Genomic DNA, 13965 nt, shown 5'->3' with positions numbered 1-13965 from the left:
TTGCTGTGATAAATGAAAGAAGCTCATTGTGCTAGCTATATTGTAAAATTTCTACAGAATATAACTTTAAACAGCATAGTTGCAACCCATAGAAATAGAATGAGAGCAGAACGGACATTGAACCATTTGTTGTGGTAATTTGACTAGTTCAAAAGAAAATGGCGCTCAGCACTGTGTATTGACCATAGAAATAGAATGAGTTAGCCCGCTACAACGGTCACAGGTCTTTACAATGGCACACATAAAAATGTCTTTACATTTGAAGCGTTTAAAGACTCTATTTGTCCATTGTTTATTTCTAAAGAAACAAGACAATGTATAAATGGCTCCATTACCTTGTATCTCACGTTATGGCTCCGTAGCAGGCATTTTTGTAAAAATAGGTTGTGTCATAACCACGCGACTTTCTGTCGCATAATAGACAAATTACCGTACAGTACAGGAGAAGCTCACAGGCAGTTTCGACTTACATTAGCTGTTTAAGTTTAATTACTAATGTTAACTAGCATTTTAGTTAGCAATAATTAGCCTGTGCCTATGTTATCTCCTTATATATACCTACGCTCTCCGTCTCTGCAAGATTGGGAATGATTGAGATTTCTCTTGGCACAGCTACCAGAAGACTTACAACTTTCAGACAGGTTGCTCACGTCACATCTACGTCGGCAAGCTCAGTGAAAAGTGCTTCTAATAGACTTCACTGGACTCAGTGGATGTCTACGGCGTGGCTTTGTCCATTTCTTTAACTGTCTATGGTATTGACATGCTGGAGAGTTTTTAAAATGAGATTACAGTGTTTACATTTCCGCCAACCCCTGCACAGATGTGCTGCCTTAGAGTGCATTGCATAGCGGCGCTGCATGCTGATAATGTCACTGTGCATACTGAATATAAAAATGTCTTCATGTCTTAGCATGTGTGTGTGTCTGTGTGTGTGTTATGCTTGTGTCTATATCTGCTTCAGAAACAGGCAAGGAAATGGAAAGATAAGTGTACAGAGAGAAGAGAACAGGCTTACACGGCATGCATAACGGCTGTATGTATCCATGTGCGTGTATGCACTTACCTATGAAGCCAGAGGAGGGAGGATTGGGCTGGATATTCTCCTGAGTGTTGCCCTGTATCACATCCCAGAGTCGCCACACATAGCTCGGGTGAAGGATGTAGAAGGGCTGGCCGGGATGGAGCTTGCGGTGCTCCGTGTACGGACCAAACAGGTTGTAGTCCGGACTGGCGTACCACTGATGAAGAAAGAGATGGACAAACACCTCAGTTACAGGAAAACATTGTCTTGACTTTCTACTGGTTTCTGAGTTTAATTTCCCTCTTCTCCACTTTGGTGAATAAACATATTTTGTATGGTTTAAAAAGGCAAAATGAAATCAATATGGCAATTATGAAGTGCCAGGATTTCAGTCCCCCTCCAAATCACCTCCAACAGGCAATGATGCATTGCCACAGAGAAAGTAATTAAGTAAGCACAAAGGCGGACCATGTGTGCAGAGAGTCAATGTTCCCCTTCCACTCAAATGTGTTTTTTCTTACGTTCCTTCACTTGAATGTTTGAGCTTCACTGTGCAGAATGATGTACAGTATGTGCAAAGACTGTTTCCATATTTATTTGCTGAAGAGGGAAAGTTTCTCTGTGCTCACTTTAAATCTGAGATCAAAGCCTGAACATACAATCAATGTTTAAGTGAAGTAGGAGACATCTTTTGTCCAGCAATTAAACTCTTAAGACTGGAAAATATTTGCATATCATAGCTTTGGGTTTTACAATGAGGGATAAGGAGTACATGTAATTTTAAGAACTTTTAACTAAGTAACTGATTTTTTTTTTTTTTTTTTTGGAAAGACCATATCTGACACAAATTATTATTCAAAGCGCAATAGTTTCATAGGTCTTGAAACATGTGTCCAGAGGTAATCTTTAGGGTCTTTTAGGGTGGAAGTATGTGTTAATGAAGGTACATGGATGTAGGCCTACATGTAAATACAAAGTAGTATAATGATGTGCTTATATTGCTTGCTGAGAGAAAATGGGCTCTTGGGCTTCGGAAAACACTGGTCTGACATTTTCTGAAATTCTATAGACCAAACAACTAATCGCTTAATCGAGAAAATAATCGTCGGATTAATCAACAGTGAAACTAATCGTTAGTTGCAGCCCTACTTGTGATGCAATACAGATCTTTCCAGATGGACAGAGCATGCTTTTATCAGAGCTTCATGCTGGTTTCTAAATTACAGTCAACCTTTTGAACTGTATCTCACACTTTTTTACAACTGTAATGGAGAATGTTCTTTTTTGCAAATATCAATGCTGTTATGGCCACTGAATGTAAAAAAATATGTTGAGGTTGTACTTCAATGACTTCTGAAGGAAAATAACAGACTGCCATTTTATGCTTTGTCATGCTGTGTGGTCATACAGTAGCTGTGGCTTTGTACTACATGTATATGTGATTTAATTTGTGTATTCTTTCACAGTTAGTGTGCTGATGTTTTAATACATCATTCACATGTCGTTTTTGTTACCCCTAAAGATAATGTAGATATATGTACATTGTATGCATTGAATAAAAATACATATTTTCTGTCATAATGGATAATCAAGTTGATTTTATTCTATTCTAACTCGTACGTATTCAGTACAGTACAATTGTTAAATTTAATTGTGTAAAGATTTCTGAAGGACCTTTTAAGGACCACATATTGTCTACCATTTGTTGTTTTTCCAAGGCAACGAGAAAAAATGAGAATAAGAATGGCCTGTTGCTTTTGGGGTAAACATATACTCCTGGTATAATTGGATGTTTTAATGTTATACAGCTGTGTGAGGGAGAAAGCATTATAAAATGATAGTCGAAGAGACATGATGTGGATATTGACATGCTGGAGTTTCTAAGATGAGCTTACAGTGTTTACATTTCCAAACAGCCTCTGCACAGTTGTGCTGCTTTGGAGTGCATTGCATATCTACATTGCATGCTGACAATGTCACTGTGCATACTGAAGATAAAAATGTCATCATGTCTTAGCGCACGCGTGCGTGCATCTCTTCAACGGAGGCAAGGAAATGGAAAGATAAGTGTACAGAGGCAACTACAAGAGAACAGACGTACACTGCATGCATACCGGCTGTATGTATATGTCTGTTGTAATACACTACTTGTACTACTACAACCATTCAAGGCAGAAACCCATCATCATATAATTTATCATTTTCATACTATTCATAATACTGTGCATTTCTTTAATAAATTGTACCATCTCTAATTTCCCAGTAGAGACAAAATGAACATTAGATCATTGTCTACCATTTGTTGTTTTCATAAAGCAAAGAGAGCCTGCTGAAATACTGGGCTTTTCCATAGATCCATAGTTATGAATTACTTTGTGTTGGGAACCGAGCAGTGTGGTTAAACACTATCTTTTAAACAAAGATCTCAGAGCATGTGACCTCTGAAACAAAGGAAACCCCATGTTCCACAAGCAGCCTGAGTGCCCTTTTCAAACAAAGAATGTGGCCTCCATGCAACTGTAAAAGCCTAAAAGTCACACCTCCATGAGAAAAGATGGCTGGAGGTCGAAAAGAATGAATACACATATTCATAACTTTATTTATATTGATAAAACATCGTTGATAAATTGGCAATAATTTAATCTGTACCTTCCTAATTCCCAACAGTTTGACCTCCTTTAAATGACGCACCAATTACACACAATACATAGTGCACTCTACAGTCTACTGTGATTAATTGTTTAGGTGAAGTATGTTTACTAAAAGGCAAACTTTTCTCATATAAAAAAACTAAATTGTTAAGTCTATAAAATATCAGAAAAATAGAAGAAAGAAATTTGGCCATTACAATTTCCCAAAGTGCAAGTCGACGTATTCAAAAACATATTGTTCGTTTTATCTGAGCAACAGTTTACTATCATTCAGATTACTATCACAGAAAACAAACAAAAGCTCATTTTTGCTTGAAAAAGTACAATTAATGTATTACCAAAAATTGTGCTGCTAATTTTCTGTCAATCAACTATTTGATTCATCAATGAATTGCTTCAGCTTTAATTGGAACACAAGTGTATGCCCCAGAAGCACAACTTACCACCACCCCAGCCTCCACCTTTCTAGTCCAGAGTCCTAACATGAGTCAAAGTTTAAAATTTAAAAGAGCAGTAACACACTAACTGCTCAACCTTTTTGTGTTAATTCTTAAACTAGGTGTTTCAGTACTGGGCTTCAAAACAAGAGCTCCCACTCCTTGCAGCATTGCATTGTAATTGTAATACGCCTGTAAAATATTTCGTAAATGAGATGACAATGCTGCACATAACGACCCCTGTTCCAAGTTCCATTAGTTCCAGATAGAACTAATAGTTAAAGCCTGAAAATGTGTCACTGTTCATTTAGAAGGGCAAGTCGTTCAATTATTCGTTTATAAAAAATGTAAATGGCCAAAGTAAAACTAATAAAGGCTCAAACGCACTGAAAGTAATAATGGATGTGCCTCATTTGACCCGCGTCAATCGACGCTCCTGTGGCAAAGAACAGGCTTTAGATTTGTTTAGGCCAAAAAAAGAGAAAAAAAAAATCATATTACTTGGGGAAAAGGTTTCTATTTATATGTAGGCAGAACAAGGCTGTGTGATACCACCCATTTATTTTCTATACATTTCTATTTGAGTAGCCTTTAACGTTACATAAGGCAAGAGAACTAATGTTGGGTGCATGAAAGAAAGAAAACCTTTATTAGTCCCTCAAGGGGAAATTAATTTTCTTCACGCTCTGCTGCTGCTTTCGCCTAATAACAGGCTCAATATGGACACATCTTGTCAATTTATTCTTTTCTATTTGTTTGTTTAGTATTATTATTAATCTATTTCCTTAATGAAATATTGTCCTCTGGGGGGAAAAAAATATTTTCTCTTTTATTCCTTTTAGCTCTCTCCGAACAGGTACTGCAGCTGCAGAAAAAAAAAGCTTCAGTCCTCGCAGAAGTCTTGGAAATGATTGACCATTCACTTAAATAACAATTATAAGGTAGCATGAAGAAGGGGAGAAGAGAGGGGGAGAAAAGAATGAAAAAGAGTCACAATAAAAACATGTTTTGAACCTGTGCCAACATGAATCAGAGCAATGTCAAGGGAAGGTGAAGGTTAGGTAGATAAGAGCAAGCAGCGGATATGAGCGAGAAGGGGGGTGGGGAGGAGAGGAGGGTCAGCTGCAGATTTCATGAGCACTTTGTGTAGTTGAAATAGTCTATATCGACGATGTTTCATTTCTGGGATTGTTCAGGTGCAGCCGGAAATTCCACTGGATGTCCCTCCTTTCGGCCGGATGTCCGTTACCCTCCGCTTTCTTTGTGTTAGAATTTTAAACTCCAGTGGATTTCTGAGGACTATGGTTAACTGCTCCTCAGATCTCTGCAGGGTAAATCCAGACAGCTAGCTAAACAAGCTGTTGAATCTAAATTTTCTGTTGCGCTTAGCGCCGCCCAAGACGATTGTGATTGGTTTAAAGAAATACCAATAAACCAGAGCACGTTTTTCTCCCATCCTGGAATGCTGTGTGGCCTAGCCAGACCCTCCTCCGCAGCGCGACTGTGGTGGAGTGACAAACTTATGCATTGTCCTACTTGACTGAATGAACTGAGCTGGGAACTTAATGAACTGGTTATGTTTTGTGTGAGCAACAGGCTCATTTGATACAAATAAAACATACCTTGTGTAAGTTGACAGTGTAAGGTGCAGGATCCCAGGCCACCAGAGTCACATTCTTGTAGATTGAGCTTGTGTTGAATCGATGTTTAGGATTGGCCAAAATCTGTAGAGGGAAATATGTATCGTTGTTAAATTAAGCCAAACAGTGTATTAACAATTATTGTAACCAAACTAAATCAACATCGAAGCCCAAATCTCCTAAAATAATAGTTCAACATTTTGGAAAATATATGCTTATTCGACAGTTAGCTTAGCTTCAAGACTGGAAACAGGAAACAGCTAGCCTGGCTCTATCCAGATGTAACAAAAGCTGTCATCGACAAACACATTCAATTTAGTTTGATCAATCTGTACAAAACTGAAGTGTAAAAACAACAAGTCTGCTCTAACTTTGCTTTGAAAAGTGCCCATAAATTAAAAACATGTTATTTCATGTGCAGTTATGTATTAGACTCTTTCTTGGGCCGGCACAATAACTTCTACAGTCTCGTCATCATTGCAAGGTTGCCAGGCAACCAGCGGTGACCAAGAGATATAACATTTTAAATATCAAGCTTTAGAGCTGCTGGTACACATACTTTGTTACCTTTGTACAGAGCCAGCCTAGCGGTTTCCCCCTTATTCCAGAGCTGAGGAGAACTGTAGAATCGGGTGATAAATATTCCCAGGTTTGTCGAAGGTTAAAGGTGCCTTTATTTTCATTTCTAAGCACTTATATACATAGAAACGAAATATGTCCGCTGCATTAAACCCATCTTATTTTGTAAAGGGTATGACATCCGCAGCGCCCAGGGTCCAGTTCTTTTTGCCAGGAGGGCACTGACGGGAGTACTTAGCTAACATTCATATTTTTGGTGGTGGGAGAAACCGGAGCACCCAGGGGAAGAACATGCAAACTCAGCACTCAGCAGTGTCTATTTGCTGAGAGGCAATAGTGCTAACCACTGAGCCACTACAAGCGACACCTTTCACATGACAGTCATTTCATCCATTGTAAAAATAAAAATATTGATTAGAGCAGAATGAATTGAACAACACAGGGATCGTTCAGGTTCAGGCTGACAGATGAGACTTTTCTTTAGTTTAATGCGTTGTTAAAACAGGAGAACATTTCGCCTACTTTGGAGAGGATTGTCTTCCAGTGCCACCGTTTCCAGTGCCACAATTATGTTTGTAATTGTAGGTCAAGAAATAAGTGGACTGAAGTCATAAATCATTTATACTTCTAACTTTTGCCACTCCACGTTTTACAAGTGTTTCAGCGACACAGCTCTGAGGTATACATCTATCAATTATTAATTTATATGCACCATGCATGCTAGACTCTCGCTCACCTGTGAGTTGATGATACGGATGGTGGTTTTGTTGCCCACGTCTCTCTCATATCCCTCTGTAGGTGCAGCGTTGAATCGTAAAACTGCATCATGAGTATCTAAAAGAAAAACCACAGACCATATCACTTGAAGCAGGTAATTAACTGACCTTGAGGTATACATGTTATTGTGTAAAAACACAGAACATAGAAAAACTAAATACTTATATCAAAATATCAGGCAATATATGTTTGGTGTTTGAGGTTTGACACCCAGCCCTGGAGTTGTTCAGATGAATGCAAACTAGGACAAACTGAGAAAAAAATACAGCAATTTTAAATCTGGCTTGATATCAGCGAGGCAGAACATCAAGGTTTTGATGTAGTCACAAGTGAGTTTAGAATTGCTGCTTAGTCTTTTATTTTGAAGGGGTACTTCAAAAAGAAAAACTACATTAAATGGCAACAGTCGTTTGCATTTGAATGACTTCCAATGGTAGTTTGATTAATGCTTTTTGTAGTCAGACAGATCATCAAAGTCTTGGTGGCAGAAGTAATTATAGAGACAACGCGCCGCTGACTGCAGTGATGTAAATTATAATCACATTGACCGTTAACAACGATGTCTGTCAGGCTCACAGACATAACCAAAGTGCTCTCTAGTGGTTAGCTCCTGTAACTGATGAGCCACCACTAATAAAGAAAACATTACAGTTTCATCTTTAATGCTATGTCCATATTTTTGTTTGTTTTGTTCATCCTTCACAGTTCACACACCAACATGAAATCCTCAGCTTGATGGACAGTTATAGTAATAATTAGAAACTTGTTTATTGATCGATCCGTCAGTCATCTGACACCAGAATGTATGATCCTCCAGCTTTTGATCTAATACTCTTTTATCACTCCCGCCAGTCGACTGTTACAACACCGATTGGCATTCACAACAAACGACCTACTGCAAACACTCAAAACCTGTTGGCTAGTTTGACATTGAGTCTGCCCTCCTGCTCCAATAGAATACTGTAAACATATCCGTTTCCTACGGAGCCGCACCAGATTGATGGCTTTTCAAGAAGGTTTTCCTGAAGCAGGGATCGTTCTTTGTCCACTCATCTGAGGTTAGTTTTACTGAAACTTACATTAGTAATGTTTCACACAATCTTCAGACTGAAGAATATTTTGTGAGATTTCTTATCTCCATTTTTATTTTATTATCCATTTTTTCATGATTTATTTATTTTTTACTTGCAGTTAAAACAATTATTTTTCATTACTGTAATTACACACACATATATATAAAAATATATAATTGTCTAGTTTGTAGTGTTTCAGTTATTTGTTTTTGATGGTGATGTTTTCATCACTAAGGTGAAATTAATGTAAAGAACTTTGAAATTGAATTGTGTATGAATTGTACTAGCCTATATCAATAAACGTGCCTTTGCCTATAGTATATTTTTATCAGCTGACTATCCAACTACATATACTTGTGGTTCTTATTAAAGAATAGTTTGTGTTATAGTGCTGCTACTACTTTCACAGAATAAACAAAACGCCTAGTAATAATACTGTAAGTATCTTTGTGTTAGGAAACTCACTAAGACTGCTTGATTGACATCAATTATGTAACATACCACAGAGTACCCTTCCCCTGAATTGAGTTCATGACAAATCATTTCTATGGATATTTTTTTCTCGTAGCCAGTGATTCTCCAGCTTGTCCAACTGGGACCCCTTAAAATAAAGTGATTTCTTTCTCATGACCCCCATTACAGGCAGCAGAGTGGTGAGCAGTTTCATCAAAAGATCATTTGATTCCTTCTCCGAGAAGCCCTAGAGGTTTAAAACTATCAAGTACTTCCAGAGAAATTTAAAAAAACATACCCAATTCAAAAAATATACCAAAATATCAATAGTAAAAAAAACCAAAAAAAACAACCAACTCTCTTAAATCATAATTCCATAACCCCGAGGTATAAAACTGGTCTAGATTAACCTCAACCTGACCAGAATCGATATTCAACCCTCACCTTGTTTTTGCAATTATTGTCCTATGTCTAGGTCTACAATTTCTCATGAGTCAAAACCCACTTTGCATTTCTTTTATTTATTTTAGAAAAAATCATTACAACTTAGTAACAAGCAAATTAGTACAATGGTATGAGCAGTATAGTTGATATCAGAATATCTTTTTCAAGAAGAAATGCCTTAAGTTCAGGATGAATTTAAATAGTTTTTACACAAAAGGTAGATGTGAGAAGGAGTTTGATATAATATAGAAATATTCTTCAATTTGTTTAGCAGCATTTAGTAGCAATATCATCTTGCAATATACTGAAGTAAAAGTTTATTGAAGAAGACATGCTCATTTTCAGGTTAATACTTGTATTTTGGGTTTCTACTACAAACTTGCATGCTTTTATGTACAAATAATACTCGTACAGTCTCTCTGAATATACCTGTATTCACCCTGTCTGAAACGCTCCGTTATAGCGCCCGTCTCTTTACAGACGTCTCTTTCGTCATGTAAGTATATGGGGAAACGTCTTTTTGGGCCCCATGGCATCATGTTACGGACACGGAAGTTGTAATTCCACGACTTCCACAACTTCAGCGATTTCAACGCATCAAGGCACCCCCCAAAAATGAATGGGTTGTTCTTATTTCACAGTTGGTAGGCACTCCAGATACCCAAATGTACACAAGAACTTAAATAGTGAATTGATATGTCCTCTTTAAGTATGTGTACAATCCATAGACTGTTAATATTAATGGAGAGAGCATGTGTGACGTCACCCGTTGGTTTGTGGAGATCTGCTATGAGTAGTCGAGTTTGCCGTTATGGGTGCAGCCATCCTGGTTGCGGATGTGACGATTTTAGACGAGAGGAAAAAGTGAGGGAGGAGCCACGTTACGTTACACACTTTCATTGGCAATCACATCATAGCCACGCCCTAAAACACCCCCTGCTTTATCGCCGATTTTACCATAATTCAAAAAATGAACATCATTCTGTGTTGCAGAAGACTTAAAACTAGTGATTGAGACCATAAACTCATTATGAAAATGTTTACTGAGGTAATAAATCAAGTGATAAGTGGGTCTCTTTCTCATAGACTTCTCCAGAAACTGACCTCCTCACCGCACGTGTCGCCCCCACGCTGGAATTCAAATATAATATAAACAGGTTTAAGGCACTTCCGCATTTGCAGCACTTTGCCGAACCAGATGCGTTGACCATTAATATTAACAGTAGTATTAATAGTTAAAAGTAAACCTTGGCTTTTTTTTTTTACTGTAAACAGATCTACCATAAAGCATGTGAAGCTTGTGACATATACAGTGATTAAACTAAAGTATTGCAACACTATTATTCATACACCAAAGCAACGAGACGTAATACGTCTCCATAACAGCAGGCGGCGCTAATCTGTATTGTCGCCCAAAAATGAAAACCGGCAGCTGATTGGACGAACGCGTCACGTGGGTTTGTTTTCTCCAGAAATTCAAAGCCAGACTGTCATGGCGGCTTGTTCAGAATACAATCTCATATTTTACTAAAATAGTTCACCAAAACGTGTTTCTGAAAACATTTTAAGCGAGAAATAGGCCATGCAGTTGCTGAATCTGTCTTCATTTCAGATCCGACAAAGGTCAGTTTAAAAGATTTTTGTCAGATTTTGAGAGACTCTAGTCACGCTCATCCCGCTCTTCGTTTCCGGGTTAGCACTCCACCAATCAGATTGGTCATTTGAGTCCGACTGCCAGCCGTGCCCACCTTCCGATTCAACATGTCAAATTCGCCAAAATGAAGGCCGACGGCCCCCCCAACGGACGACGGCACAGAACACACCAAACAGACTCAAGTCACTGACCTCGCCAGACTGTCCAACGGCTGAAAATCGGGTTAGTGTGTCACGACCTTTACATTGCCCTTATCAGATGATCAATGAATTTCACAGTTTGAGATTGACTGTGACTGAGTTTATTCTGGCTCTTTGGGACCTGTTAGATGAATCATGTTGCTTTGTAAACTCAAATATAGATATGTTGATTGTTAGACCTCTTGTACAGCTGACACAAGTTAATATAACTGCTCCTGTGTAGCTGATTCTGCAGTTATGATATATGTACTTCAAGTAAGGGGTCTTTTTATGTCTAAAAGTGTGAATGTCAACATCCATGCCTGACAAATAAAATCAGAAGAGGCAAATAATGTCATAAGCAGGCTGCTGGATGTGTGGCAGTAAATGAAATGTTTTAATATATTATAAATTATAATAAAATATTATAATGCACTATTCTGGTATCAATAATGGCTCCATTTATTACTTTACCATGTTTCCACTGTGCTGGCAACCTTGAATTAGCTTTGTGTTAAGTTATTAACTGAGATGACTTTAATTAATTAATTGTTTCAATTACATTACTAACCTGTTTAGCCATTGTGTGCCTGAGAACCCAGCAGGCATATGCTGGCTGTTGTTGAAGATGTAAAATAAAAGTTGTAAAAGTGGTAGCAGAAAAGATTAAAACAAACATTAACTAAATGCCTGCCTGAAAAAGTATGTCTTCAGTTGATTTATTAAAATGTCAGAGTGTGCATATGTAGCTGGGCAGGGTTTTCTTGTGCAGTCTTGGAGTGTAGTAGCTAAAAAGGGTTAGGGTTAGTTAAGCTGTTAAGACTCTGGTGTCAAGGGTATTACATTTTCTGTCTTCATTCAATCAGAATATAAAGACTAAAAGGCAGAGCAGCGCCACAATACTGTGTTGTCACATACAGGAGGTAAAAATAATATCATCATCATCATATTTTATTTATGGGCGCCTTTCATAGCACTCAAGGACACCTTACAGTTAAAACAAGCAAAAATACAGTTAAAAGGCAAATATAATTAAATTAAAACCAACATATTTAAAAGATTGAGATCTAGCAATCTATCCATGATTTTGATGAAGAGTGGAGTCATGGGATGGAGGGTGGGGTAGGCCTTTCAGAATAGGTGGGTTTTGAGGAAGGTTTTAAAGGTGGGTAGAGACTGCAAGATGTGTGCATTTATAAATTAAATTCCTCTGATGGCATCACTTTGTTTGTAGAAAAAAGGACACAATCCCAGTGAAAGTCAGTTAAATCTATGCGTTGCAACTAAACCCTTTATATCCCAGTGTCCCCAGGTCAGATCTGCTAGGACTTCTACCCAAGTGTCTTTGTTTAATTCTACCACTGGGGGGCACCCAATCACAAATTTGGTAAATCACAGTTACAAAGACAACAACACAAATTAGTCATATTTACTTCATTAAAACAATCTAAAATCATAAGCCAATTTTGCACAAAAAAACCAACATTAACAAAGATGGGTAGGCTGATGCATCACCAGTACAGACTAAAGGATCCTAACAGTATATTTACCAAAAACTATGATCTAAAAAATGTAAATTGTATGTAAATTGATTCAAGTGTCAAAAGCAATAAACGCTATAAACTTCAAATTTGTTGCAGGGCATTTCAATGATTCATGTAACATGTAACCTGTTATTTAATCCATCCTACGTTGCACTGGGGATGCAGTTTTTCCTGTTCACCACATGATGGCAGCCACACATCACACACGCGTGACACTGAGCTGAACCAAAACCTCAGTTACAAAGCTCTCACAGGATGAACTCTGTGCTGCAGCCAATGAGAGAAACCCAATAATCTAAATGTCAGCCAACCTACAAGTGGCACAGACACAAAAAAAAAAAAAAAAAAAATATGAATGAGTATGATGGTCACATTCATTTGTCACAATTCACAGCTGCATAATGTAGGTTAATGTAGGTATTGATGCAGTGCAGCCTTTTGAGAAGGACAGCAGGGTGAGAAGACGGAGAGGGATTGATGCAGTTTGATTGATTGATTTGCAGTTGAGGCTGAGTATGAGAATTAATGTAACAAAGTCAAGCTTTTCCAACACTGTTTAATAATTAATCAGCTCTACAACATTTATCTAATTTGTCAAGTCATTAAGTCCCCCTGTCAACGCAAAATCTCTTTTCTTAAGAACTGAATACCATGATGATGACACACTGAACCAATACCCTGACATTAAGATGTATGCGTTTGCCCTCAGAGAATAAACGGTCATGAATTACAATTTTTTATTTGACGACTTTTGCATGGTATGCATGCTCAAAACAAAGAAAACAATGATGTGTGGTTCTGAAAAGACACATTCACTTCCTTTGGTTATGAGCATGTGCATTTGGTTCACATTATTGGACAGAAACCAAAAACAAACATGGGGGGGGATTTAGAAGCACCTGCTGAGTTTAAGTCCAAGGCCTGGTGCTGAAAACTGCCGCTTTTCTTTGCTTCTAAAAATAAGAAATACCACGCAGTCAAATATTCTTCATCCTCCAGCACTAAAACAGTAAGCAGATACACCAAAAACACCTTAATATTCAATAATCCAAACCTCACTTGGAGGTTTACTGAATGCAACTTTAGTCTGTGATTCACCTACAGCTTTATAAATAAATCTGACCTTATAAAGTTCAGATTTCTTTTGCAACAAAAGAACTTTTCCTGCAGCGAGTGGAGGCATCAGTGTGGAAAGGCTGCAGCGCTGATGTTTTCACTGACGCGGCATCACAAGATAATCCTACTGTTATCACAGGGTCAAGTGCAGTTGTAGGTTTGCAACACTTGTCTGCATTGTACTTTCAGTGATAGTTGTTTGCTCGTTTCTCTTTCTGGGACAGTGTTACCTGGGGCTAGTGTCTATAGAACACTGATAGGATATCGACATATTGTGGAAATATAGAAACATAATTCATAAAGCCAAAGCTCTTAGTATTAAAGATCTTGCTTGCTTTGAGACACTGATTTCAAAAGGCAATGCAAGGAAGCTATATGTGATGTGAATGCCTGA

General features: G+C 37.9%; 1 protein-coding gene across 1 annotated transcript in view; it reads right to left on the bottom strand.

Moving 5' to 3' along the window:
- LOC144525395 (beta-galactoside alpha-2,6-sialyltransferase 2-like) overlaps positions 1 to 13965 on the bottom strand; it is a 47353-nt gene that overhangs the window by 11404 nt on the left and 21984 nt on the right. The window contains exons 4-6 of the mRNA XM_078262175.1: positions 7068 to 7165; positions 5735 to 5836; positions 1067 to 1241 (exon numbers count right to left, since the gene is read on the bottom strand). Coding sequence (XP_078118301.1) covers positions 1067 to 1241; positions 5735 to 5836; positions 7068 to 7165 — 375 coding nt within the window. The remainder of the gene's footprint in view (positions 1 to 1066; positions 1242 to 5734; positions 5837 to 7067; positions 7166 to 13965) is intronic.

Source organism: Sander vitreus, chromosome 11 (genome assembly GCF_031162955.1).
Source record: "Sander vitreus isolate 19-12246 chromosome 11, sanVit1, whole genome shotgun sequence".
Taxonomy (NCBI): Eukaryota; Metazoa; Chordata; class Actinopteri; order Perciformes; family Percidae; genus Sander; species Sander vitreus.
Note: the sequence above shows the minus strand (reverse complement) of the source record. Positions and strands in the feature narration are given on the sequence as shown.